The 27,635-nt window shown below is 57.4% G+C and overlaps 1 protein-coding gene across 5 annotated transcripts in view; it reads left to right on the top strand.

The window, feature by feature from the left end:
* ITGB2 (integrin subunit beta 2) overlaps positions 1–20,846 on the top strand; it is a 49,611-nt gene extending 28,765 nt beyond the window's left edge. For all 5 annotated transcript variants that reach the window (XM_054249004.2, XM_054249003.2, XM_035282864.3 and 2 more), the window contains 12 exons: positions 1,243–1,413; positions 3,223–3,464; positions 4,436–4,591; positions 5,728–5,823; positions 11,059–11,148; positions 12,420–12,560; positions 13,947–14,134; positions 15,804–16,048; positions 16,488–16,707; positions 17,115–17,317; positions 19,910–20,076; positions 20,371–20,846. In XM_054249004.2, coding sequence (XP_054104979.2) covers positions 1,243–1,413; positions 3,223–3,464; positions 4,436–4,591; positions 5,728–5,823; positions 11,059–11,148; positions 12,420–12,560; positions 13,947–14,134; positions 15,804–16,048; positions 16,488–16,707; positions 17,115–17,317; positions 19,910–20,076; positions 20,371–20,433 — 1,982 coding nt within the window. In that variant the 3' untranslated portion in view covers positions 20,434–20,846. The remainder of the gene's footprint in view (positions 1–1,242; positions 1,414–3,222; positions 3,465–4,435; positions 4,592–5,727; positions 5,824–11,058; positions 11,149–12,419; positions 12,561–13,946; positions 14,135–15,803; positions 16,049–16,487; positions 16,708–17,114; positions 17,318–19,909; positions 20,077–20,370) is intronic.
* The last annotated feature ends 6,789 nt before the right edge of the window (positions 20,847–27,635 follow it).

Genomic DNA, 27,635 nt, shown 5'->3' with positions numbered 1-27,635 from the left:
ATGCTCCCTGTCGGTGCTTCGAGAAACACCCTCCCTCCCAGGGCAGAGCTCTGAGCCCCAGACTGTTCGACAGGCTCATGCCTGTAATCCCAGCACTTTGGGAGGCCGAGGCGGGTGGATCACTTGAGGTGGAGAGTTTAAGACCAGCCTGGCCAACATGGTGAAACCCCATCTCTGCTAAAAATACAAAGAAATGAAAAAAAGAGCTGGGCATGGTGATTGCACCTGTAATCTCAGCTACTTGGAGGCTGAGGCAGGAGAATCACTTGAACCTGGGAGGTGGAGGTTTGCAGTGAGCCAAGATTGCACCACTACACTTTAGCCTGGGCGACAGGGTAAGACTCTGTCTCAAAATAAAAAAACAAAAAATAAAAGAAAGAAAGAAAAGGAAAGCTCTCCTTGCTCCAAGAAGGTGGGTGTGATGGCGCGGCCACTGACCTGGGTCCTCCCAGGCTGTAGTAAGGCCAGGGAAGGAACGTGACGTCATCTCCCAGGGAGGGGTGCAGATGGGGCCGGGGTGACTTTAGGGGAACCAGCTGCTGTCGAACAGTGTGGGGCTCAGAGCTCTGCCCTCAGGGGAAGCCCAGGTCAGTGCCCACTGGGTTAGCCTTGGGGCAGAGAGGCCCAGGGTACAGGCAGCCAGGTGAGAGCCAGCAGCATCTGGGAGGGAGGCGGCTGGGAGGCAGTGAGGGACAGGGGTGAGCCAGCAGGGAGGTCCTGCGTGAGCTGCGTGCAGGGGCCAGGTGTCCCTGGGAGCAGCAAGAGACAAACTCTGCCCTGGTGGTGAGGCATGGCCTGCCTCTTGCTGCTCCGTGAGCGGGCACAAGCCCCTTCGCCCTGGGACACCCACCTCTGACCTCAAACTTGAGACCCTGGCCCGTGGTCCCTGGAGGCAGCTCCGATGTGTTTTCCCCATTCCCCACTGCACAGTGAGAAACTGAGGCTGGCAGAGGTGTTGCCTGTGGCCAGAGTTTGTGCAGCTCCGTGGTGGTGGAGGTGTCAGGGAGGATGGTCCTGGAGGGCGGGGCTGTACCTAAATGGGGGCATCCTTGTGCCCAGGGAAGGGTGGGGGGAGTGGCTGAGTGTCTGAGTGGCTGAGTGACCACTAGTGGCCTGGCATGCATCTCCACTATGCAGGGGGCAAATGCTACACAGGGGAGGCCAGGAGGGTTTGGCGCTGAAATGGCGTGTCAGGACCTGCATGAGGCATGAGGTGTCGCTCATTGTGTTCTGTCCCTGCAGGCCAGGAAGCAGCATTCAATGTGACCTTCCGGCGAGCCAAGGGCTACCCCATCGACCTGTACTACCTGATGGACCTCTCCTACTCCATGCTCGATGACCTCATGAACGTCAAGAAGCTGGGCGGTGACCTGCTCCAGGCCCTCAATGAGATCACAGAGTCTGGCCGCATCGGTGAGGCCCAGGCACTACAGGACCAAGCCCAGGCCTTTCCCAGACGCGGCAACTCCTGCCTGCAGCCACACACCTCCTCACGCGCATGTCCCCAGGGCAGCTCTGGGGACCCCAGATGCAGGTCCCCCTGGGGAGCCCACAGGGCTGCATTGGCCTGCCTTCCTGCCAGCGGCCATGCCCAGGCCCTGGGGGTCCCTAAGACTTGGAGACATCATCCAGTTCTCCACTTCCCCTTCCACCTTCTACTTCCTTTATTTATTGATTTCTTGGTAGGTTTAAAAGACAAAAGTCTCACAGTGCTAATTATTAAAGACCACAACGCATACAGATGGCACAGCAACAGCAGCCCTGGAGAAAGCACACAGCAAGCTCTGCTGGGCCAGGGGCTCCACGCTCCACCAGCACTGTCTGTCACAGAGCAGGTCCCCAGCACACGCATGTGTCAGTGACGGGGCTTGTCTTCCCCACCGGGCATGGCTCCTCACATCAGCAGTCTGCTGCCTTCCCTACATGCAGGGATGCACACACACACGCTCACACATGCGAATGCACATGCACACAAATGCATACTCGCACATGTAACACATGCTCACACAGAAATGCATGCTCAAATACACAAATGCACACTCACAAGTGAATGCACACTCACGAATGTATGCTCACAAACAGGATTGTATGCTCACACGCACAAATGCACACTCACACACTTGCATGTGTACACACTCACATGCACACACAGTCATACACGTGCAAGACCACATGTACACACAGGCATGCTCACATGCACACACATGATCACCCATGTATGTCATCACTCACTTGTACAAATCTTATAGACATCCACATACGTACCTCGTCACCTATGTGAACTGTGTCTACACCTCAACATGCTCACAAGCATGCAGGAATACACATACACAGTTGCGCTACACATGCACACACTCACGTTCACATATGCAGATGGCTTCACACTCATATGCACATGTTCACATGCCCACATGTACACCTGGTCACATGCGTGCATGCAGCAACATGCACACACTTGCGCTCACACATGTACACACGGTCACATATGCAGATGGCTTCACACACACAGATACTCACATGCCCACACGTACACCTGGTCACATGCATGCATGCAGAAACACACATGCACACACTTGCACTCACACATGTACACACATTCACACATGCAGATGGCAGCACCCACACAGATGTCTATATGCACATGTTCACATGCCCACACGTACACCTGGTCACATGCATGCATGCAGAAACACACATGCACACACTTGCACTCACACATGTACACACGTTCACACATGCAGATGGCTGCACCCACACAGATGTCTATATGCACATGTTCACATGCCCACATGTACACCTGGTCACATGCATGCATGCAGAAACACACATGCACACACTTGCACTCACACATGTACACACGTTCACACATGCAGATGGCTGCACCCACACAGATGTTCGTATGCACATGTTCACATGCCCACACGTACACCTGGTCACATGCATGCATGCAGGAACACACACACACTTGCGCTCACACATGTACATGACGGCACACTCCCAGGTTCACATGAACACGTCCACATGTGTGCACACGCATGCTTGCACAGCACACATGGTCACACACATGCCCACATGTGCCATCTTGCTTTCTCCCTTTCCCTGCTAGGGGAGAGGAAGCAGCCTTTCCCTCCTGTCCCTTTGAGGCTGCCACTCCCACTGGGGGCCCGCCTGCCCTCGCACGGGGTCACTGCCACCTCCCCAGCCTATCCATGTGCCCTGCAGGCTTTGGGTCCTTTGTGGACAAGACCGTGCTGCCGTTCGTGAACACACACCCCGAGAAGCTGCGGAACCCCTGCCCCAACAAGGAGAAAGAGTGCCAGGCCCCGTTTGCCTTCAGGCACGTGCTGAAGCTGACCAACAACTCCAACCAGTTTCAGACAGAGGTCGGGAAGCAGCTGATTTCAGGAAACCTGGATGCGCCTGAGGGCGGGCTGGACGCCATGATGCAGGTCGCCGCCTGCCCGGTGAGGCCGCTGCCCCTGCTGGGGTCTCCAGGATTCCCCAGTGTGGGGGGCTCAGTCAGGCGCTGTGGGGGCTGCCCTGGCTGGCAGGTAGTCTAAGGGACTCCAGCCTGGGCCTGGGGAGAGCAGCCCCTCACCCTGCTGAGGCCCATGCAGGAAAGGGCAGGAGGGAGGGAGGGTGGTGGTGGGGGGACTGGAAATCATGCGCGGATTTCACTGTTTGCTGTGAATTGAATTTGTGACCCTGGGCAAATCTCAAGCCTAAACATTTTGTGAGTGGCCAAGAATGGTCCAGGGCCACCAGACAGCTGGTCCTGTGGCTCCCAGGGTGGAACTGCCCTCCTCCCTCCAGGCCGGGAGGGCGCTGGCTGCCCAGTGCGTGTCCCTCTCCACATTCCTGCCTGCCCAGTCTGTGACTGTGAGCCTGATGGAGCCCGCATAGTCCCTGTGCCATGTTGAGGCCACGCCCCGTCCTCACCTCACAACCCAGCTTGGCTCATCCTGCAGGCCTGGCGCAGACACGCTGTTCACGGGTGTGAGGTCCCGGCCTAGGACACCCATGGCCCACACACGCGCCTGCTGGGGGCTGCCACGGTGACCCGAGGCCTGCCGGGCCCCTGGGCTCATCTTCCTCCGTGTTGCACTGGTTCTGCGTGGGGTCCATGCGTCTGCGAGGGTCCCCCCGCTGGGGATGGTTTCCTGACAGTTTGTTCATGGCTCTGAAGTGCAGGGGCCACAGCCGTGTCTCTCTCTGTGCCTTTCCACTCGTGCCTCCACTCCCTGTGCCTCACACATGCACGGGGCATTTGGGGGCCGTCATCTCCTCTGGGTGTGGCATCTGGGGGAACACGGCTGGGCCCCTGAGACCAGCACCAGCCTCAGGGCTGCCCCTTGGGATCTGCATCGTCTCCTCTGTTCGGAGGGCCCAGCCCAGGAAACCGAGGCAGGTAACCCCACCCCCCGCGCCTTCTCAGGAGGAAATTGGCTGGCGCAACGTCACGCGGCTGTTGGTGTTCGCCACCGACGACGGCTTCCACTTTGCCGGCGATGGGAAGCTTGGCGCCATCCTGACCCCCAACGATGGCCGCTGTCACCTGGAGGACAACATGTACAAGAGCAGCAACGAGTTTGTAAGTCCCTGCCCCAGCCACCCGACGCCCCCTGGCAGGACACCATTGACGGAGGGGACGAGGGCGGGGTCCCCACCTCAAAGAGCCTCCTTCCAACACAAACAGCAGATTCCTGAGGAAACTTCTGGAAGCTCCAAGTGGCAGTGTGGGGTCTCCCCAGATTGGCGTCGGGCCAGGGAGGGTGGGGTTGGTGAGGCAGCTGGGCTGAGTCCGGCCTTGACCTCAGGAGACACCCAGGCTCTGCTGATCTCAGCTCCACTGCCTGGTACAGGGATGTGAAGGTGCAGTAACCGCCCCCAGGCTACAGCTGCACCCTGCTGTCAATGCCTCTGGCCGGGGTCCCATCACTGAGCATCCACCTCCTCCTCCTCCTCCTCCTGGCCGCCTCTGTGCGTTCCCTGCTGCCCCAAGTCCACCTCCTTCAGTGTGGCCCCTCCCTACTCCCAGCTCCTGAGCTTCATGGGGGCTGTGGTGACCAGGAGGAAAACTCGGGAGGGACAGAGGCGAGAAGGCGAAGGTTCGAGGGGTTAAGACGAGCCCTGATCTTTGGAGGTGCCTCAATGGTGTGGAGGGGCCAGCACCTCTGGCTGGGATGTGCAGCCGTGGGCCGAGAGGCCACCACCGGTCACAGGGGCTTGTCCTTGCTGGCCATGTTGCAAAGCTCTTGCAGCCTGACACCAAAGGCTCTGGGCACTGCCAAGGACTTTAGAGATGCCCGACTCAGGTTCTCTGCCGGGAGCCACAGACAGGGCAGGGACAGCCCTCAGGTCCTGGGACTTGAGCAGGGAGAGCCGCACCCGGCACTCATGGGCTCTGACGAAACCCAGCATCCCTCAGCGTGAAAGCAGGTCCACCGGGTGGGGAAGGCTGCGATTCTGCCCCTGTGGACAGCCCAGGGATCTCCTCAGTCCCACGGTGAGGTGCCACAAATACCGCTGGCGCGTCTATGCAGGCATTGCCAGAGGCCATGGCAGCTCTCTGCGCCACACCCTGTGCGGCAGCCCCCGCCTCTCCAGCCTTCCCCAGAGAGGGTCCCAGGCCCAGGCAGGGCCAAGGCTGAGCAGGGCAGGCAGGAGCGGGCATCTGGAAGGCTTGTCCTGACCCGGGGTCAGCTGAGCGGGGCTTCCTCTCCCCAGGACTACCCATCGGTGGGCCAGCTGGCACACAAGCTGGCCGAAAGCAACATCCAGCCCATCTTCGCGGTGACCAAGAAGATGGTGAAGACCTACGAGGTGAGTGCTGTCGGGTCCCAAACTTCCGTCGGGCAGGGGCACGTGTCAGCCACAGGCCCCCGGACCCAGTGGCATCACAGGCCCCAGCGCCGCCTGCACATGCTGGGCACGTGAGCAGCCAGCCTGCCCGGGGCACGGATTCCCATGGCTGAGGGGCCGGAGGCCTCCTGTCAGGGCAGGACATCTGCATGGCGACAGGAGGAGGAGTTCCTCCAGGTCCCTGAAACTCAGCTGTGTTAACGCCATGTCTTGGCGTTGGTGATATCTCTGTTTGTCCTGGAATACGGCACAGTTCTTTATTTTTTGGAAATATCCTTATTTTATGCTCACATACATTTGAATATCAATGCTCTCCATGAAGATAAAATTATACAAAAATGTTCACAAGCTTGGAGTGTGGAGTCAGATGAATTTCATGAAGGAAGCTGATAACCAGCCTCTGCTCCTAGAAGCAGAAGCGCTGCCTCCCCACGGCACTTCCCGAGGGAAGCCGCCGCTTGCACACACGGTGAACGTGTCCTTCTGCCGTGCATTGACAGCGACAAGCCTTCAATAAACGCTCAAGTGGCAGGAGCCAGGGCAAACAAATGGAGGCCTGGGCTGTGGCGCTGGCTTTGAAACAGTCCCGCCCAACCTACCCAGAGCGGGAGGCAGCCCCCACTCCGCACAGCCCAATCTGTCCCACCCAGAGAAGGACCAAGCCTCCTGTCTGTGCGGCCCTGCCCACCCCACCTGGAGAAGGACGGCACGCCCCACAAAACTGTGACATGTGCTTCCGGCGTGGGAGGCACACTTAGAACCAGGCCTGACTTCCCCAGCCCCCCGGGACAGGGAGCTCATCGCCACTGCACTCTGTGGACACCGGGGTGTCTGGGAGGAAAGCACAGTCTGACGCCTATCATCGGGGGGCCTCACCCGTCAGCCTGCAGAGCAGAGGGTCTCCCTGTCCGTGTGTCTCTGGAGAGAGCGACAATTGGATTCAACAGCACCACAGAGTGTGGAACAGAGGAAGGACCCATCAGGGAGAAGACGGTCTGGTAGTCATGGTGGCCCCCTGCAGCCCTTGCTCCCTCTGCCCGCGGGTGTCATTCTGTGCCGCAGCAGCAGCCAGGCAGGCACAGGCTTTCCCGAGTGCTGACGAGCGCAGCTCATCCTGCGTTTCTGCTGCTGCCACGCATTCAGCCCGGCCTGAGCAGATCAGCGTGTTCTCAGTGCTGTCAGGTTCCCAGGACCTGCCACGCATTCAGCCCGGCCTGAGCAGATCAGCGTGTTCTCCGTGCTGTCAGGGTTCCCAGGACCTGCCACGCATTCAGCCCGGCCTGAGCAGATCAGCGTGTTCTCAGTGCTGTCAGGGTTCCCAGGACCTGCCACGCATTCAGCCCGGCCTGAGCAGATCAGCGTGTTCTCCGTGCTGTCAGGGTTCCCAGGACCTGCCACGCATTCAGCCCGGCCTGAGCAGATCAGCGTGTTCTCAGTGCTGTCAGGGTTCCCAGGACCTGCCACGCATTCAGCCCGGCCTGAGCAGATCAGCGTGTTCTCAGTGCTGTCAGGGTTCCCAGGACCTGCCACGCATTCAGCCCGGCCTGAGCAGATCAGCGTGTTCTCAGTGCTGTCAGGGTTCCCAGGACCTGCCACGCATTCAGCCCGGCCTGAGCAGATCAGCGTGTTCTCAGTGCTGTCAGGTTCCCAGGACCTGCCACGCATTCAGCCCGGCCTGAGCAGATCAGCATGTTCTCAGTGCTGTCAGGTTCCCAGGACCTGCCACGCATTCAGCCCGGCCTGAGCAGATCAGCGTGTTCTCAGTGCTGTCAGGTTCCCAGGACCTGCCACGCATTCAGCCCGGCCTGAGCAGATCAGCGTGTTCTCAGTGCTGTCAGGTTCCCAGGACCACTTTCAGGTTCAGCAAGTTGCTGGCAGGACTTGCAGAGCTCAGGAACCACTGAATCCACAGTTACGGTTTATTACGTGGGAAGATACTGATAAAAGTCGACGACGCTAAAATGCACACAGGAGGGAGACCAGGCACGGGCTCCCACTGTCCTCTCCCCACGGAGTGTGGGCGGCACTCCGTCCTCCCAGGGGTGACGTGTGGCCTCATGCACGAAACACGGTTCCCGGGGGTCTACTGTGTCTACTGGGGGTCCGTCACAGAGGCGCAGCTACAACACGCGGCTGACCTCAGTCTCCAGCCCTCCAGAGATCAAGCTGGAAACGGTCCGGAGCCCCACTTCAAATCACACTGTGGGACTATCTGGTGTGACCTGAGGCCGCAGGAACAATGACACCGCCATCAGGTAGGACGTACCTACCTGGGCTCAGAGGCCACCTCTCAGGAGCCCAGCCAGAGCCAAACCACTCTTTGGTGCGTGCAGGGTGTGGCCAGCCCAGGCCGGCTAGGTTAAGTCTTTACCGCACAAGGGATTTGCTAGAAGGAAGGAAACACTGCACACCCTCCTGAAAGGAGCCTCCGCCCATAGCAGCCAGCAGAGTGTGGTCCAGAGGCCTCAGGGACGGAGGGACTGAGCTGGTGATGGTTGTCACTGTACTTCACATAGCCATGTGCCCAGTTCTTCAGAGTGGACAGGGCCCTGGGCGGCTCACCCCACACCCAGCTCTGTTACTTAAGCCCACAGGACGCCCCTGGCCCTTCCTTACCGAGAGCACTCAGTTTCCTCATCTATGAAAGGAGCAGTGGTGCCCAGCTGGCAGGGCATCATGGAGTGCTGAGCTCGCCTGCTTAGGTAATTCAGAGAGCAGCCACCCTAAAGGGCCCGATTATCCTCATCTGGACAGTGACCAACCTGTTGGCCATTCTAGGGCAATCACCGCCATCTTCAAAATGGCACATGGGAAACCAGGCCACCCTTTTCCCCCTGCCCAGGGCTCTGCCGGCTGAGCAGACTCATAGTCCCGGCCCCTGCTGCTTAGGCCAAGGAGAAACTCAGGGATTGGGGAAGAAAAGTGTCCGGAGGTCCCTGCTTTTGTAAGGTGCAAGGGGCTGAACCACAGGGTCCATCGTGAGGTCAAGTGCACATGGCTGAACCACAGGGTCCATCGTGAGGTCAAGTGCACATGGCTGAACCACAGGGTCCATCGTGAGGTCAAGTGCACATGGCTGAACCACAGGGTCCATCGTGAGGTCAAGTGCACATGGCTGAACCACAGGGTCCATCGTGAGGTCGAGTGCACATGGCTGAACCACAGGGTCCATCGTGAGGTCAAGTGCACACAGCTGAACCACGGGGTTCATCGTGAGGTCTGCATCCCAGACCCAAACTCAACCTCGTGGTGCATTGGGGCAACAGGGAGACCTGTGATTCCTGCCATAGGTTCCCTGGGCTCTGGAGTGGGACCAGGACCCTGCAGGGACACAGGATGGAGGCAGGTGCCCTCCGAGTGGGTGCCCAGAGCCGGCCAGGCTGCCGGGACAGTGGCTCAGTGCAGGGCAGGGCTGGGGCTGGGCATCCATGGAGACTGCCCACTGGTCAGGATGTCCCAGCCCCATGTCCCATCTGCAGGTGGCTGTGACGGTGCCCTCCTCACTAGCAGTAGCAGGTCCCAATCCTTTGCTATTCCTCATGGGAGCTGAGTTCCGGAATGTGATGTGGCGCCAGGGGCAGGCCCTGGAGGCAGGAATGGTGCACCCCATGCCCACTCCTGGGCCTTGGGACACACAGGCCTTCCTTGGCCTTCCCTGATCACCTTCAGGGTGGTCAAGGCAGCGGGCAGTGAGTGTGGACACCCCAGCTGCACCCCCTCTGACTGTGTTTCTGCCCCAAAATGCACAGCAGGCTCTGTTGGACAGGATGCAGGGGGGCCCAGCTCCCCTCCCTCCCCCGACACTGAGCCAGAGATGCCCCAGACTGGGACAGACAGCAGTGGGCAGTGGACGGTGGGGGCAGAGGAGGGTGGTGGCCAGGTTGTGACAGGCCCCGGGAGTGCCATGGAAGGGACTGGGTCCATTCAGGGGAGTCATGGGAGGGTCAGGGCGGGGAGGTGACCTGACCATCTGCTCCATGTTCCTGGAAGGTGAAGTGATGCCACAAGCTTCCATGGGAGAAGCCAAGTGTGTGTGGGGGTGGGGGAGGCTGGCTGGGGCCCTGGACACCCACCCCGGAGGTCGCTGCACTGGCTGGAACAGGCAGCCAGAGCTGATGTCACTGGGCTGTTTAACACCCGTGGAAACTCAGTGGGGTACCCAGAGCTGACTGCTTCCTGGTGGTTTTACGGTGATCCACACTCATGGGGCTACTTCCGCCTACTGCACCTGTGTGGTGGGAATGCTGGCCAACATTGGGGACCCACACGTCCTCCCAAGCCAGTGACGTCGCCAGCAGGAAGCCCTCAGGCAGGAACACGCGCACCCAGGCCTGGCAACGCTGCAGCTCACAGCTTCGCTTTTCTTTCTTTATCCTCATGATGCAACAGTAAATTTGTAACTTTTTATTTATTTTGTCTTGTTTTTTTGAGACAGAGTTTTGCTCTCGTTGCCCAGGCTGCAGTGCAGTGGTGTGATCTTGGCTCGCTGCAATCTCCGCCTCCCGGTTCAAGCGATTCTCTGCCTCAGCCTCCCGAGTAGCTAGGGTTACAGGTGCCCGCCACTACCCCTGGCTAATTTTTGTATTTTTAGTAGAGACAGGGTTTCACCACGTTGGCCAGGCTGGTCTCAAACTCCCGACCTCTGGTGACCCACCCGCCTTGGCCTCCCAAATGCTGGGATTACGGGCGTGAGCCGCCATGCCCGGCCCATTTTGTTTTTTTGTTTTTTATTTTTTTGAGAAAAGGTCCTGCTCTGTCGCCCAGGCTTGAGTGCAGTGGCACGATCTAGGCTCCCTGCAACCTCCACCTCCCGGGTTCACTCAGTCCTCCTGCCTTAGCCTCCTGAGTAGCTGGGACTACAAGCATGTGACAACACACCAGGCTAATATCTGTATTTTTTGTGGAGATGGGGTCTTCCTGTGTTGCCCCGGCTGGGCCTTAAATCCTGGGCTCAGGCGATCTTCCCATATGGGCCTCCTGAGTGCTGGGATTCCAGTCGAGGCCCTGGGCAGCTCAGGGCTTTTGACGCACAAGGGCCTCTCACAGCACGTCACTGACCACACACTCTGGGACCAAGGGAGAAATTGCTGAGGACCATCCCAGCCATATTCCAGGCAGAAGTCCCGGGGTGAGCCGTGCGGGGAGACGCTGTGGCACAGATCCTAGCTGTGCCATGTCTGCCTTCTTGCCCGACAGAAACTCACGGAGATCATCCCCAAGTCAGCTGTGGGGGAGCTGTCTGAGGACTCCAGCAACGTGGTTCAGCTCATTAAGAACGCCTACAACGTGAGTCCAGCACTGCTCAGCCGGGACCCATCGGGCAGCCAGCAACCCTCCTATGCAGATCAGGAGGGTGGTCTGGGAGAAGAGCCTTGCCCTGTGGGCCGGCTACAGCCTCTGGACCAGCCCTCGGGCCTCCAGGACACCTTGGCCTGGCACTTCCATGGGGAGCTCCGTGTCCTCTCTGGTTGATGGCGAGGGTGATGCACCCTTGCTCAGGCCCTCTTTGTTCTGGACTCTTCTCTGCGGGTCTCTATGGAGAAGTGGGGTGGACAGCTTTTGGGGGTGCAGACAGTGCACCTGGGGTGGGAGGAGGTGAGCCCTTCCTTCCTAGGGCTCAAATCCTCAGAAACCCCCACAGAAGATTTGAGCCCTAGGAAGACACTCTGGGGGTGGGATTCCTCTTGCTCTGTACACCCCAGAGAGGCTCCCACCCACTGAGTTTCTTCTGGTGCATGGCCCGTCAAGCTGCACCCAAGACTTCCTGGTGGGGATAGGTAGCATAGGTGTGCATGAGGCACCCGCTGCTCAGAGGTCCCGGACTGCTCTGGAAATCTACCCCTGGCTGGGAGACACTCTCGGAGTTCTGACCTGGATCTTTCTAGGCCAAAGGTCCTGCTGGCTGGAGGGACATTAGCGCCTCCAACAAACGCTGGGTCATGGAATTAAGCTAGAGACTCACGGAGGAGGTGCCGGTTGCTTCCCAGAGCCTCCTAAGAGCTCCAGACCCCAGAGCAGGCCCTCCTGGGTGCCAGCCGCTGCCTGAGGTGTTTCTGTCTTTACAGAGAGGACACAGGTGATGCCACCTCTCTGGCTGCTCACCTGATGTCCCTAGGTCCCTGTCCCTCTGCTTCCTCTCTATTTCCATCTATCTCAGTCTTTGTCTCTGCCTCTCTGTCTCTGCCCCTTCTCTGTCTCTGCTTCTGCCTCTCCCTGTTTCTCTCCATCTCTCTTATCGCTTCAACAATTTGTCCAGCTCCTGCCCTGTGTTAGGTCCTGGGGACTCAAGACTGAGAAGCAGCAGAAGCTCCTGTCCCTGGGCTCACACCCTGGCTCCACACTGGTCCCTGTGGTGTGGTCGGGCCGTCTTGGGGGCGGGACCGTGGCCCTGGCAGCCCCGCCATCTTCGGCCCATCCTGCCATGCTCTCCTTTGTGTCATTAGGTGACACTGGGGACACGCAGGGAGAGAAGTGGAGACAGGTCTCAACTACTGGGCCAGGCAGGTCCAGGACAGCAGAAAGACTCTCCCCTAAGTGTAGCCACTCTCTGCCCACAGAAACTCTCCTCAAGGGTCTTCCTGGAACACAACGCCCTCCCTGACACCCTGAAAGTCACCTATGACTCCATCTGCAGCAATGGAGTGATACACAGGAACCAGCCCAGAGGGGACTGCGACCATGTGCAGATCAACGTCCCGGTGAGCCTGTCCACGGGGGTCCCCATCCCAGCATGCCGAGGGGCTCCGGGAACAGCTGGAAGGAACCAGGACTTCCTGGTGCCCACCGCTCAGGGTGCAGGCACCAGAGGTCCCAGACTGCTCTGGAAATCTACCCCTGGCTGAGACACTCTCAGAGTTCTGGCCTGGATCATTCTAGGCCAAAGGTGCTGCTGGACCAGCCCTCTGGCGGGGGCAGGGAGGGGCACACAGGCGTCAGGGGCTGTCCACCAGCCGGTCCTGGTTTCTTTGCTGAGACCAGATGCTTCCTGGTGGAGGTACTGAATGCAGGTGAGAGGGTGCCACGAGGGGCTTCCACACGCCTTGGCGCGAGAGTCCTACTCATCAACATGAAGCCTCACATCCCTGGGTCAGGCCAGTGTACACTGAGGGTCCGAGTGAAGACGGCACCCCCAGGGGGCAGACACCGGACGCACACAACAGGCGCCAACTGCAAACCCGGCTCAGGTTGCTTTTCATGATTCTTCTGTGTGTTTCATTTTGGTTTCTGACAGAACCATTAAGGTATGAGCCACACAGGTGATGAGGAATGGACGCTGAGCTCCTTCCCTAATCTTTTGGGTTTATTATCCAATCATTTGATTTTTTTTGCTAGCTGTGAACTAATATTCAGTAAGACACTTGCTTTCATTGCATTTTTTTAATATGACTTTGAAATTCCTCAAACACGTTTCTTCCTAAATGCTGCCTGTGAATTTTTTTTTTTTTTTTTTTTTTTCGGGAGATGGAGTGTCACTCTGTCACCCTGGCTGGAGTGCACTGGTGCCATCTCGCCTCAATGCAACCTCCGCCTCCTGGGTTCAAGTGATTCTCCTGCCTCAGCCTCCCCAGTAGCTGGGATTACAGCATACACCATCACACCTGGCTAATTTTTGTACTTTTAGTAGAGACAGAGTTTCACCATGTTGGATAGGCTGGTCTTGAACTCCTGATCTCAGGTGATCTGCCCGCCTCAGCCTCCCAAAGTGCTGGGATTCCAGGCTAAGCCACCACGCCCAGTCTGCCCATGGATTTTTACCAGGACATTACCCTCATGCTGGGTGGTCTGAGTGGGAGTGTGCTCAGCTTCATCACGGTTTGCCATCTGCACGTCACCTGCCTCTGCTGATGTGTAGCCCTGGAGATCCCGGTGTCGGCCGGAGCGGGAGTGAGGGCAGAGCACCTCCTTGGTGGCTGGCTTCAGGTTCTCAGATCTGAGCATCAGCTCTTCCCTGCTCCCGGCCGTCCCCTCCTCCCCACCCTGAGGACACCCCCTGAGGCCCTGCAGAGGCCAGCAGGCCAGAGTCGGGAGTGGGGCTGTGATCCTGGACACCTCGGGCCCCACCTGAGCCCCGTGCTGTCCTGCAGATCACCTTCCAGGTGAAGGTCACGGCCACAGAGTGCATCCCAGAGCAGTCATTTGTCATCCGGGCACTGGGCTTCACGGACACAGTGACCGTGCGAGTCCTTCCCCAGTGCGAGTGCCGGTGCCGGGACCAGAGCAAGGATCGAAGCCTCTGCCGTGGCAAGGGCTCCTTGGAGTGTGGCATCTGCAGGTGAGGTGGGCGCAGATTCCCATGAACCATCCCCCACCCCACCCCACAGGGTAGGTGTGGCAGGTGAGGCAGGTGCAGGTGGCTCCATCCCCTCCCCCACCCCGTGCAGCAGGTATCCTGGGGGCCCCGTTCTGTAGGAGGTGGGGAGATCCGGGCTTGGAAACCAGAACCCCTCGGCAAGCCCTCACCCATGCTACTGAGCCAGGGTGCCAGTAAGGCAGGCCTGTACTCCACACTCTGGCCATGGAGGACCCACAGCAGGGAACTGGTGGGCAAGAGAACCCCTCACCAGATGATGGAGACCTATCTCAGGGGCATAAGGAGTCCCCACTGAGTGTGCCCATGGCCTTGAGTGGGTCACTTTCTCTGCCTGGCCTCCCTTGATCCCAGGAGCTGGCTTCCCTCTGACCTTGGGGACCCAGGACCACCAGGCTGGCAGCCCTGGGGCATGGGTGGCCAGAGAGCCTCCTGGGACAGGTGACTGCTTCTGGCAAGCTGGGCCCCTAGGCCACCCCTTGAACATGCACACTCCCTGCCAGGCGTGGGTGCCCCACCTCAGGGAGAAGCGGGTGACAGGTGAACCCAGCGGGGAGCTTTATACGGCACTGGCCAGGCAGCCTGCCCTGGGGCTGGATCGCTATCCCCCTTTCCCTGCCTGCCTGGCTGGAGCTGCTGGGCTGACCTCCAGGGGCTCTGCCCCCTTTGCTCTGGCCACCTGCCCCCCTTTCCTGACCTCTGTGCTAGTCAATGCCCTGGTGGCAGTGCCCTTTCCCAGCTGCAGGCCCCTCCTGTCCCCACACCTCCTCCCATATCTCAGGACAGTGATGGTCTCCGTGGTCTCGGTGGTCTCTGTGGCTGTCCCGGTGCCTCAGTGGCCACCCTGCCCCTGTCCTGGGTGTGCAGCCCTAGGGCAGCCTCCCTACAGGACTGTGGGGGTGACTCAGAACACTTGGGCGGTGTCGGGGCTGCCCTGCCACAGGTATTCAGATGCTTGGTCCTATGGCTTCCTCCTCTGGGGAGCAGGAGAGCCCATGGCAGGGCCGTCTCTGAGGATGCCTCAGGGTGTGTGCGGCTCCTGCTCGCCAGTGGCTTGGTGCTGGCTTCTACCTCTGATAAAACCCCTGTCCCTGCATTCTCCCATAACCCAGCCAGTCAGTGCACAAATGCAGGTAGCAGCTGGCAGGAGGGAGGGCAGGGTGGTGGCAGGTGGCAGTGCCAAGTCCCCACTGGCCACTGTGTGGGGCACAAAGGAGCAGACATCAGCCACCCACAGAGCACTGGTGTCCCAGCACAGGCCACGTGCATGGCTGAAACAGAGCCCCACAGTGAGTTGCCGAGCCACTGCACCTACAGGCCTAGGTCAGAGGTCTGCTTTCCCCTTGGGACATCCTGGGGAGGGAGCCCAGGCCCCCTGCATGCTTTAAGCATATTTAGTACGTGGCAGGTGCTCAGTAGGCCTCTGAGGAATGCACAGAGAGTGCAGTGGGGCTGTTCTCCACCAAGGGCAAAAGGTGTGGAGGACAGGGCGTTGTCCCATGTCACAGAGGAGTGTGGAGGACGGGGCGGCTGTTCCACATCACACAGGGGCCTGGAGGACGGGGCGGCTGTCCCACGTCACGGGTCCCACATCACTGGAGAGAGCCTGACCGTGGGGTCCCTCCTGTCCCAGGTGTGACGCTGGTTACATTGGGAAAAACTGTGAGTGCCAGACGCAGGGCCGGAGCAGCCAGGAGCTGGAGGGAAGCTGCCGGAAGGACAACAGCTCGCTGGTGTGCTCAGGGCTGGGGGACTGCATCTGCGGGCAGTGCCTGTGCCACACCAGCGACGTCCCCGGCAAGCAGATCTACGGGCAGTTCTGCGAGTGCAACACGATCAGCTGTGAGCGCCACAATGGCCAGGTCTGCGGCGGCCCAGGTGAGCCTGTGTGTGGGTCCCCGCTGCGCAAAGGTCGTCCTGCTGCACAGACGCGGCGTGGAGGGTGCGTGCTAGACCATGGAGGGAGTAGAACAGAACAGCAGGGGACAGACAGCACACGTGTCCCGGCCACTGGGAGTCAGCAGGAACTCGAACCACCCTGCACTCCGCCCTGCTGCAGTTCCTGTGTCCATGAGGGCAAGGTGTCCTTGTGGGGAGGGCCCACAGGAGGGACAGTCACAGTCTCACTGAGGTCCAATTCACAGCGGGCCTAGGGGGGCTCAGACTGGCCAGGAGGTGGCAGCACGGCTGGCAGGGGCAGGAAGGCCTGGCAGGTGGGCTGGAGGAGGCAGGCCGGCTGGAGGGTGGAGTTTCGGGCTGGTCTCCGTCCCCACGCCAAGCAGAAGCTGAGCCGTGCTGGCCCCCCGCCGTCTTCCAGGGAGGGGGGTCTGCTTCTGTGGCCAGTGCCGCTGCCTCCCGGGCTTCGAGGGCTCAGCCTGCCAGTGCGAGAGGACCACCCAGGGCTGCCTGAACCAGAACCAGGTGGAGTGTAGCGGCCGTGGCCGGTGCCTTTGCAACGTGTGTGTGTGCGAGGGAAGCTACCAGCCCCCTCTGTGCCAGGAGTGCCCCGTCTGCTCCTCGCCCTGTGGCGAATACATGTGAGTGCAGGTGGAGTCGGCAGGGCAGGCGGGGACCCCCTCCCAGCAGCCGGGTCACCCTGGGGCCTCCAGTGAGCACCTCTGCAGCCCAGGGTTCTCTGCGCCTGCACCTCGACTGAGTGGCTCTCAGCGGCGCTGTGCCCCCATGCCCCTCTCCCTCCCATGCACACCTGCCTCGGGCCCTGGGGTCAGTCTTACAGTTCACCCACTGCACCCTGCATCTGCCCCACTTGGACCCCTCCTTGGCCTAAGGGCACCTCAACCCCACCTGCCCCACCTGGTGGACACATACCCAATCGCAAGCCCCAATGTCTGAGCCCCCGCCTGCCCTGGCTCCCACGCTCACGCCCCAGCCCCCGCCCGCCCTGGCTCCCACGCTCACGCCCCAGCCCCCGCCCGCCCTGCAGCTCCTGCGCCGAGTGCCTGAAGTTCGACAAGGGCCCGTTCGGGAAGAACTGCAGTGTGGCGTGCTCAGGCCTGCAGCTGCGGGACAAGCCGGTGAAGGGCAAGGCCTGCAAGGAGAGGGACTCGGAGGGCTGCTGGGTTAGCTACATGCTGGAGCAGCAGGACGGGATGAAACGTTACCTCATCTACGTGGACGAGAGCCGAGGTGAGGCTGCTGGGCACGGCGGGGACCAGGCCCGGGGTCTTCACAGAGGCAAGAGTGCTGCAGAAGGAGGGTCTCCCTCCAGCGGTGTGGGCCCAGCAGGGTGGGTGAGTCAGGCAGAATGCCCTTGGTGGCATCACAGGGAGGCCAGAGGCCAGTCCTCACCCCCAGCGGCCTCCCATTCCCCTCCTCACCTGACCCACATCAGGCTGGGCCTGTTCCCGGGGGCACCGCTGCTTACCAGGAAGGCCCACCAGCGTGCCACACTGCTGGCCTGGGCCATCTCCCATTGGACGGCTCAAGGGGCAAGGCTTGGAGGCGCAGGTCCCTGGGGGTGGCCTGAGGTCAGGCTGCCATGTGAGGCTCCCGTGAGGGGACTGGGAGATCCTGGTGCTCAGCTGTCAGCCCTGGAGGGGCCCAGGGGCACCAGGCACCACCGTCCCCAACACTCTGCCCGTCACCCATTTGGCTCCAGTCAGAACCAGCCCTGTCCCATGGTGACTGTGGCGATGCTGACTCTGTCTTCTTGGTCTCACATTCCACAGTCTCCTCAGAGGCAGAGGGGCTGGGGCTGGGGGCTGCTGGGGGACCCCGTCAGGTATGGCCAGTAGCCAGACAGGACTCTTGCAGGACTGAGACCTGGAAGCTCCTTCCTCCCCTAAAGGGGACCTGAGGCAGGCGACGGGGGCTCTAAGCCTGTGGGTGACATCCCTGGAGCTCACAACACATGCGTGGGCCTGGGGCTGCAGACCCCACCTGCCAGGACAGGAACTCCTTCGGGCCTCTGTGAGGGACAGACTTGGGTCATGTCTGGTTTGCGCAATCCGGCCAAGTCACTTCACCTTTGAGGACAACAGGGCTCCAGAAGAAAAGGCAGGATGGCAGGACGGGGCATCAGGAGCGAGAGTGTGGGGTCAGGATGGGAGGACGGGGCATCAGGAGCGAGAGTGTGGGGTCAGGATGGGAGGACGGGGCATCAGGAGCGAGAGTGTGGGGTCAGGATGGGAGGACGGGGCATCAGGAGCGAGAGTGTGGGGTCAGGATGGGAGGACGGGGCATCAGGAGCGAGAGTGTGGGGTCAGGATGGGAGGAGGGGGCATCAGGAATGAGAGTGTGGGGTCAGGATGGGAGGAGGGGGCATCAGGAATGAGAGTGTGGGGTCAGGATGGGAGGACGGAGCATCAGGAATGAGAGTGTGGGGTCAGGATGGGAGGAGCGGGTATGGGGAGTGAGGGTGCGGGGCCACGATGGGAGGAGGGGGTATGGGGAGTGAGGGTGCGGGGCCACGATGGGAGGAGGGGGGATGGGGAATGAGGGTGCAGGGTCAGGATGGGAGGAGGGGGGATGGGGAGTGAGGGTGCGGGGCCACGATGGGAGGAGGGGGGATGGGGAATGAGGGTGCGGGGCCACGATGGGAGGAGGGGGGATGGGGAGTGAGAATGCAGGGTCAGGATGGGAGGAGGGGGTATGGGGAGTGAGGGTGCGGGGCCACGATGGGAGGAGGGGGTATGGGGAGTGAGGGTGCGGGGCCACGATGGGAGGAGGGGGTATGGGGAGTGAGGGTGCGGGGCCACGATGGGAGGAGGGGGGATGGGGAATGAGGGTGCAGGGTCAGGATGGGAGGAGGGGGGATGGGGAGTGAGGGTGTGGGACCACAATGGGAGGAGGGGATACGGGGAGTGAGGGTGCAGGGCCACAATGGGAGGAGGGGGGATGGGGAGTGAGGGTGCAGGGTCAGGATGGGAGGAGGGGGCATGGGGAGTGAGGGTGCAGGGTCAGGATGGGAGGAGGGGGGATGGGGAATGAGGGGGCAGGACCACAATGGGAGGAGGGGATATGGGGAGTGAGGGTGCAGGGCCACAATGGGAGGAGGGGGGATGGGGAGTGAGGGTGCAGGGTCAGGATGGGAGGAGGGGGCATGGGGAGTGAGGGTGAGGGGCCAGGATAACAAGAGTGGGCCTGGGGAGAGAGGGTGGGGGGCCAGGATGGCAGGAGGGGACACGGGGAAGGAGGGTGGGGGTCCGGGCCAGGGACTACACTGAACGCTGGTGACTGTCCTGGGGTCAGCAGCCATAGGCCTAGCCCACTATGGCCCACAGACCCCATGCTCAGGAGGCAGGCACAGCTGCCATGGGAACCAGGACCTTGCCCTGCTCATCCCGCTGGCGGTGTCACCTCCTGAGCTCAGGTCTCTGGTCCTGTCCTTGGTGACCATAAATCGCCTTTGTGGTGGGGGGAGCGAACTCCAGCAGGGACCCTCAGCCCTGTCCTGAATTCGGTTGTAGGAGGGTGGGTCCCTCGCACCATCTCCTACCCCCAGTATTAGGGCTCTGCCCTGGCCCTGCCTTCTCCGTGAGCAGGGGTGGTGGCGACGGCCCTTAGGTTTCATTTGGAACCATGGGGCCTGGCCTTGAATCTGGCTGGGGCTGGGCCAGGTTCTCACTGACCCTGGCCGTGGTGATGGATGGTGAGCCCGGGGCCCTGGGAACCTGTGTCGTCTAAGTGCTGCGTTGTGCAATGACCTTGACCCATGGGCACACATGGCCCAGTGAGATGGGGCTGGACTGATGCTCGGGTGTGCTGCTTCTTTCCTAGAATGCGTGGCGGGCCCCAATATCGCCGCCATTGTCGGGGGCACTGTGGCGGGCATTGTGCTCATTGGCGTCCTCCTGCTGGTCATCTGGAAGGCTTTGACCCACCTGAGTGACCTCCGGGAGTACAGGCGCTTTGAGAAGGAGAAGCTCAAGTCCCAGTGGAACAACGTAAGTGGCCGTCTTTGGGGGTCCCACTCGGAGGGGTGCATGCGTCCCATGCTCCTCAACCTGCTGCAGGAGGCCTCGGACACCTGCACTTGGCTGAACCCCGGCCTCCCGTGTAGCTTGTCCTCTGGGCGTGCGCCACCATGGGTGAGCTTGGCCACCGGCGCTGGGACCCTGGGAGGGCTGCCCCACTTCTAGCTCTTCCTCAAAGCCATCTTCCATGCAGGGCATGTCTTCAGGGCAAAAGACTCTGCTCTGAAAACCTCCCACACAGCCCCTGTGTGCATTTCCCACCAGGATAATCCGCTTTTCAAGAGTGCCACCACAACAGTCATGAACCCGAAGTTTGCTGAGAGTTAGAAGCACCTCGTGATGAAAAGACCATCGGGACCCACCACGACTCCCCCATTATGTGGCTGAGACACGGCTTTCGACAGCTTTTGAGGATATCACCAATTAACCAGAAACCCACTGTTATTTTCTGCCCTCAAAACGGCAGCCACGGCTGGATGCTTACAAGGGTGCAGCAGAAGGGACAGCCCGGGTCTGACCTGCACGGTCTTTGCTTGGAGACTTACGAAGGGAGGGCTTGAGGCTGGTGACGTTAGGTGTGCGCTTCCTCTGCAAATCAGGACCATAGACTAATTCAAGGTGGTGCCAATTTATTTACACTTAAACTTGCCAGGGTATAAAACGACATCCTATAAATTATATTGCTAATCAACCATATGTATGGGAAAAAATAGAACTTCAATACAGGCTGTGCATGGAAACTGGGCGCTGTGTCCGCTCTGTCCCCAACCGGCAAGGTAGCCAAGGGCAAGTGGGACACACAGGCACACAGGCTGGCTTCAGACCAGGGGGCAAGGTCTGCTTCCCCTTTTCCTGCCTTATCTGCTGGTCTGTACAGGGCCCTGCTCTGAGCCCCTGTCCCAAATCCTAGGTGCATTTCCAGAAATGTGGTGTGGTGGCCCCACCAAAGAGGTGCCTTCGGCAGAGGCTGGCCAGGAGCAAAGCAGGGAAGTGGGTGTCCGTCTGCCCTCCCCTCCAGCCATCTACACCTCCTCTCCAGCTGTCTACACCTCCCTTCCAGCCATCTACACCTTCCCTTTGGCTGTCTACACCTCCCCTAGCTATCTACACCTCCCCACAAGCTGTGTCTACACCTCCCTTTCACCCGAGTCTACCTCTCCTCTGGCTCTCTATTCCTCCCTTCCAGTTGTGTCTGCACCTCCCCTCCGGCTGTCTGCAGAGTCCCCTCTGCCTCCTACAGGGTACTCAGAGGAGAGGAAGCCAGTACTGCTTTCCCACTTTAGGGGAGGTGTGGAAACAGCCCTGGGCTGTGCCAAAGCCATTCACGGCCCCAAAGCAGAATTCAGCAGTAAGCTCCACACGGATCCTGCCCGAGAGCTGTGGACACGAGCTGGCTGCTGGCCATGGCTGCAGTTGGTGAACGTCCTGGTGTTAGCACAGAAATGGTCCTGGGAAACCCCTCAGTTTGTCTGGCCAAGCCGCAAAACTGGCCACATTGCCAGGGCCACTGCAGACCTGCAAACCGGCCGGTGTGGAGGCATCTGCTTTAGGCCCCTACTTTACAATTCTAGCTGTGGCCAGGCACGGCGGCTCACGCCTGTAATCCCAGCACTTTGGGAGGCAGGAGTGGGAGGATTGGTGGAGCTCAGCAGCCTCAAACCCGAGTCACACAGCACACCTGGTGACCCAGCCTCCAACAGTGAGACTCCGTCTCTACTAAACATTCAAAAAAAATTAGTAGTGTGGTGGCAGGTGCCTGTAGTTCCAGCTACTTGGGAGGCTGAGGCAAGAGGACGGCTTAAGCCTGGGAGTTGGAGGTTGCAGTGAGCTGTGATTGCACCACTGCACTCCATCCTGGGTGACAGCAAAAAACCCAGAGAAAAACAAAATACAAAAATCAAACTTCCAGCTGAGTGAGACCTCTTGCTGTACATGCCTGGGAGCCTTTGCCTGGGCAGGTGGGAGGAGCTAGAAATGGCTGGACGCTCCATCACTGCCCACTGCCCAGCTCAGGGGTCCTCCACCCAGCCTGTGCCTGGGGGCTTTAAATGCCCCTGCCCTGCTGGAGAAGAGCTGCTGTGGCTGGTGTTTAGTGTTCCTCAGGGAGGCTGCTGTGCAGCCAGGGTGGGGACCCGCTGGCCTCGAGCCTCAGCTCCCCAAGGCTGACCTGGGTGCCAAGCCTCACGGAGGAGCTTGTCAGAGGTGCATTCTCAGCCTGGCCCCAGACCTGCTAGTCAGTGGCACTCCAGGTGGGCCCAGCAATCTGGGCTTTGCAGGTCCACCAGGGATATCAGTGGACCCTGTAGTTAGACAACCACCAGACAAAGCTAGGAGATGAAGGTCAAGTTGTCGACATCAAGCTGTGGTCTATAGGGGTGTGTGCAGGGTGGTGATGCCCCCTCAGGAAGGAGGGATTGGGGAGGGTGACCCAGGCAATCAGAAGCCCTGGCCTGTGGCACGTCTGGCAGAGATCAGATACCAGCCCTGGTGAAACCCTCTTCACAAGGTTACTGATAATTCCAAGGCAGGCTTTGGGAAGAACTGGAGTTGGGCACTGACCGGGGCATAGCGGACACTGCCACCCACCTCCCTGCAGCTGTTAACAACAGTCACACAGCACAGGGACCACCTGCTTCCCCATTCTTCCTAGAGGTAGAACCTCTGAGCCTGGATCTTTTAAGCCAAGAATTGCTTGAGGTGTTTCCTACAGCCTGAATTCTGGCAGAACATCTGATGCCAACTGGTCTGAACGCCCCACAAAGGAACCACCTTAGCTCAAGAATGTGGTTTCTTCATCTCCCCGTCCTGTGACTTCACTCCTCACCTATTCACAAATCAGCAATCCCCACACTTCAGACCCCATCACCTGCCCAGACCCCTGAAAAACACCATCCCCAAGCCCGGAGGGGAGGTGGGTTTGAGGTTTCCTCCCATCTCCTCGCTTGGCTGCCCCACGAGTCTTAGACTCTTTCTCTGCTGCACCTCCCGCTATTTCGGTGTATTGGTACATCACGGTGTAGTGGGCAACAGGCCCTGAGCCTGGGTCCTAGGACACACATGCCCTGGCTCGAGACCCATCTCAGTGACTGCAGCAAGGGCCTGGATAACCCCCAGATGTGCCTCTACTAAGACAAACTGTCAGACGCCCTCAATCCATTTTGTTTTTCTGACATTTTCCTGCCAGTTTTCAGGTCTTTTTTATGTTCCAGGGAACTGAGGGGAGCTCCTGAGGCATGGGGAGGAAGCACAGACTCCAAGGGTGAGCCTCCAGTCCACGTCCAGCTCTACTTCTTACTGGCCGCATGACCTGGAACAAGCTGTGTTCTGTCTTGTCAAAAGTACAGGTGGAGGGATCACCAAAGCCCGGCCTGGGAGGATGTGGGATCACCAAAGCCCGGCCTGGGAGGATGTGGGATCACCAAAGCCCGGTCCTGGGAGGATGTGGGATCACCAAAGCCCAGCCCTGGGAGGATGTGGGATCACCAAAGCCCGGTCCTGGGAGGATGTGGGATCACCAAAGCCCGGTCCTGGGAGGATGTGGGATCACCAAAGCCCGGCTTGGGAGGATGTGGGATCACCAAAGCCCAGTCCTGGGAGGATGTGGGATCACCAAAGCCTGGTCCTGGGAGGATGTGGGATCACCAAAGCCCGGCCTGGGAGGATGTGGGATCACCAAAGCCCGGCTGGGAGGATGTGGAGAGGCTGGCACAGGAAGTGCTTTGAGAATCATAACTGCTTGCAAGGGATGGGCAAGCAGAACTGTCTGTGTCTTGGTCAAGGACAAATGTGTGAGCACAAGAGACCCCACATGGCACAGACCAGCTCTGAAAGCAGGAAGCTAACAAGTGTGTGCAGTCACACAGGAGTCATCCCACATACCAGGGAAGCAGGTTCTGCGTCATTGCTTAGTCCAGTCATGGGAAATGGGCTCTGGCCTGTGGCCCAGCCCTATCTCCCTCCCTCCCTCCAGCCCAGAACCCTGCTGACCCCTGCCTGTCTAAGGGCTCCCACAGACCCAGGCTCCACACTTTCTAGCCCTGGGACCTTCAGGTGCTCTCCTTGTTCTCCCCAGTGTTAATCAACTGGTGGTTTAATGTTACCCGAAGCTTCACTCTTTATGCAGCCTCTCTGGAAGTGCCTCTTACCTACTGAGGAATGTACTCATAATGACCAAAAAAAAATTCAACAGCACAAATACTTCATCACCAAATAAAAACTCTGGCGGAAATCCCCAGCAGGTGACTCCAACATGCACAACGAGGTGGGGGCCCTGGAATTTCCCCAGGAGGGCTCTGGCCCCAGCCCACTGTGGCTGTCTGTGCCCACGGACAGCCCCTTCATGGCTTTGGGGCTCAGCTGTCATTTCTCCTAAGTTGATGCCATTGTGATTGTATCACAATGATATCAGTTTAATTCCATAACCATCTTTCTCCGTGGAAACACATATGCACTTTTAACTCCAGACGGCTCTAAGTAATATCCTGTTTCTCTAAAAACTCATTAGAGTTGTACTTCCCCTATAATGTGCCATTTGGGGCATTCCTCTGAGCTTGAAGCTCTTTGACAATTGAATATGTATCTCTGAATTCCAGACGTGTTAAATTACACAATGCCCCCCATTTCCTCTTTTTAAATCTTGACTTCCATGTGGTTAAAACAGAAACTTGGATTATACCAAGTATTTTTTGAACTTCTGCATTCTTAAATTGTCCCAAAACTTGGCTATATTTTAAAATTCCGTGGCGATGGCATTGTTTAAAATGTGGTGGTATTCACTGACTTTTGGTTAATGTTTACAAACACCTAATGTCCTTCAAATACTATTAAATTAGCATTGTATGGTTGTACTGTTAGGATGAAAAAAAGGTTGTTTTAGGGGCACAGTTCTAAACTAGACTTGTGTTGAATCTGTTTCTGCAAACGGATTTTTTTGAGGCAGAGTCTTGCTCTTGTTGCCCAGGCTGGAGGGCAATGGCATCATCTCAGCTCGCCACAGCCTCCGCCTCCTAGGTTCAAGCAATTCGCCTGCCTCAGCCTCCTGAAGAGCTGGGATTACAGTCATGCGCCACCATACCCACCTAATTTTGTATTTTTAGTAGAGATGGGGTTTTACCATGTTGGTCAGGCTGGTCTTGAAAACTCCCAACCTCAGGTGATCTGCCTGCCTCACCCTCCCAAAGTGCTGGAATTAACCACTGCACCCAGCATTTTTTTTTTTTTTTTTGAGATATAGTCTCACTCTGTGGCCCAGGCTGGAGTGCAGTGGTATGATCTCAACTCACTGCAACCTCTGCCTCATGGGTTCAAGAGATTGTCCTGCCTCAGCCTCCCAAGTAGCTGAGACTATGGGTGTGCACCACCACACCCGGCTAATTTTTGGATTTTTAGTAGAGACAGGGTTTCACCATGTTGGCCATACTGGTCTCCTGACCTCAAGTGATCCACCCACCTTGGCCTCCCAGTGTTTTTACAAGCATGAACCACCATGCCTAGCCTGCAAATAGATTTTTAAACATCTTTTTATACAATAGAAGATCCCAATGAAGATGTGAAGTACTTAAACTGGAAGATGTGGCTCAGAGACACCAATGGCCCTTTGCAACTGCTTTATCTCTTTATGCTGAGCCAGAACAGACAGGACAAACATAAAAAGTAACTGTAATTTCTAGAATAAGTTAATAGTTTTTGTCACTAAGTTTGCCAAGATCCAGACCAGCTATTTACCCAGTTGTTTAGAGGAGGTTTTGGCTCTGAAAGGTTGGTTTATGTGGGTTTTCATGTCAGCCATGAATTTAGTAATGTTATTTGACTTATCTGAGATATAGATACAGCATTTAGTTTTATGACAGCTACCAGGTTTCCTTGGGCTTCAGTGAGTATGTCTAGAGCCATATGGTTTTACAACATAGATTTTCTCAAGTAAGTTTATTATTTAATAACGAGATACACATCTTGCTATGACTTAAGGCCTTTTGTATATAACTGGTTGGGGCCTCTACATGTCAAGTAACACCTTCAATACCTACTTATGGCAGAAAGTTGGAAACTAAATGTTAGAGACACAATGCTTGTTCCTAGGTATTGCAAGGAAAAAAATAGCATTCAGATAAAAAGTTTTCTCAGCAAGGCAATTTTACTTTCTGCAGAAAGGGTACTCCTTGTCAGCCATCTTGCCATGAGTACTGTGAACAAAGGAAGAGCAAGCATACTTATTCTTTATGCATTAGGTCCTCACTGCTATGTCGGATCTCCATTGGTTGGAGCTGAACTTCACAATCTAAACTAAAATCTGATTGGCTAACAACTTAAAACTTACCTGAATAGGTAAAAGCAATGGAGAACAGAAGGCAAAAAGGAAGTCCAAATAAGGAAGGGGCATAGGCTGTGAGCTGGGACATGCCTGTGAGTCTATTTTGATCTTTGTGTTTTAGGACCCCCTAAAGCATCTCCACCACTTTCATGTATTAGACAAATAATAAAATTGGAAGGTTATAATTTGGATGCCCCAAAGGCAGAGAATTAGCAAGGTCACATTTGATCATTTTGAATGTTGGTGGATTTTCTTCTGCCAACTCTCAAGGGCCTGGCATGTCCTGTTTGAGAGAGCATATAATGGCTGAGCTTTAAAGAAAAGTTTGAGATCCACTTTCTATAATATCCTGCCAGTCCCCCAAACTCTTTTGTTTATTGTTGGTGGTGGTGGAAAGCTAAAATTCCTTTCAACCTAGATTAATAGAAAGTCCACATTAAGTGGCCCAAGTACTTTACTTGTTTTTTATAAAACTGAAGTGTTTCTTTAGAAATTTAATGTCCCCTTAAGGAACTGTATGAATGTATCCCATCTTCTATGTGGGAAGTAGAAAAGTTTGTCTTCAAAGTTTCCTTTCTTGTTAAAGAATAATAATAATAATAATAAATGTTAGAAATAACAGTCTCTTTATAGCCGCAGCTCACAAGTGGCAATGGCCTTTGAAGAAAGACTTCTTCAAAGCCTTCTTGCCTTTTACTAGTGACTCTTTGTTAAGCACTATCCTATCTAGCTGTTAGACATAAAGGAATAAGTACATTCTATGTCCTTGTACTTTAACCAAGGTATTTGTGCTAGACATGCTCACAGGCACGTAGTACATTCTATGTCCTTGTACTTTAACCAAGGTATTTGTGCTAGACATGCTCACAGGCACGTAGTACATTCTATGTCCTTGTACTTTAACCAAGGTATTTGTGCTAGACATGCTCACAGGCACGTAGTACATTCTATGTCCTTGTACTTTAACCAAGGTATTTGTGCTAGACATGCTCACAGGCATGTAGTACATTCTATGTCCTTGTACTTTAACCAGAATATTTATGTTACTAGTTTTCTAAGTCCTTTCGCAAGCAACTTCCTGTCCCTTCCTTTTTTGGACTTCCTTTTTGTTTTCCATTGCTTTTATCTATTTAAGAAAGTTTTAAGTGTTAGCCAGTCGGGTTCAGTTTTAGATTATGAGGTCTGGCTCTAGCCAATGGAGGTCAGACACAGCAGTAAA

This window comes from Callithrix jacchus, chromosome 21 (genome assembly GCF_049354715.1).
Source record: "Callithrix jacchus isolate 240 chromosome 21, calJac240_pri, whole genome shotgun sequence".
Taxonomy (NCBI): Eukaryota; Metazoa; Chordata; class Mammalia; order Primates; family Cebidae; genus Callithrix; species Callithrix jacchus.
This window is presented reverse-complemented; position numbering and strand designations above follow the sequence as displayed.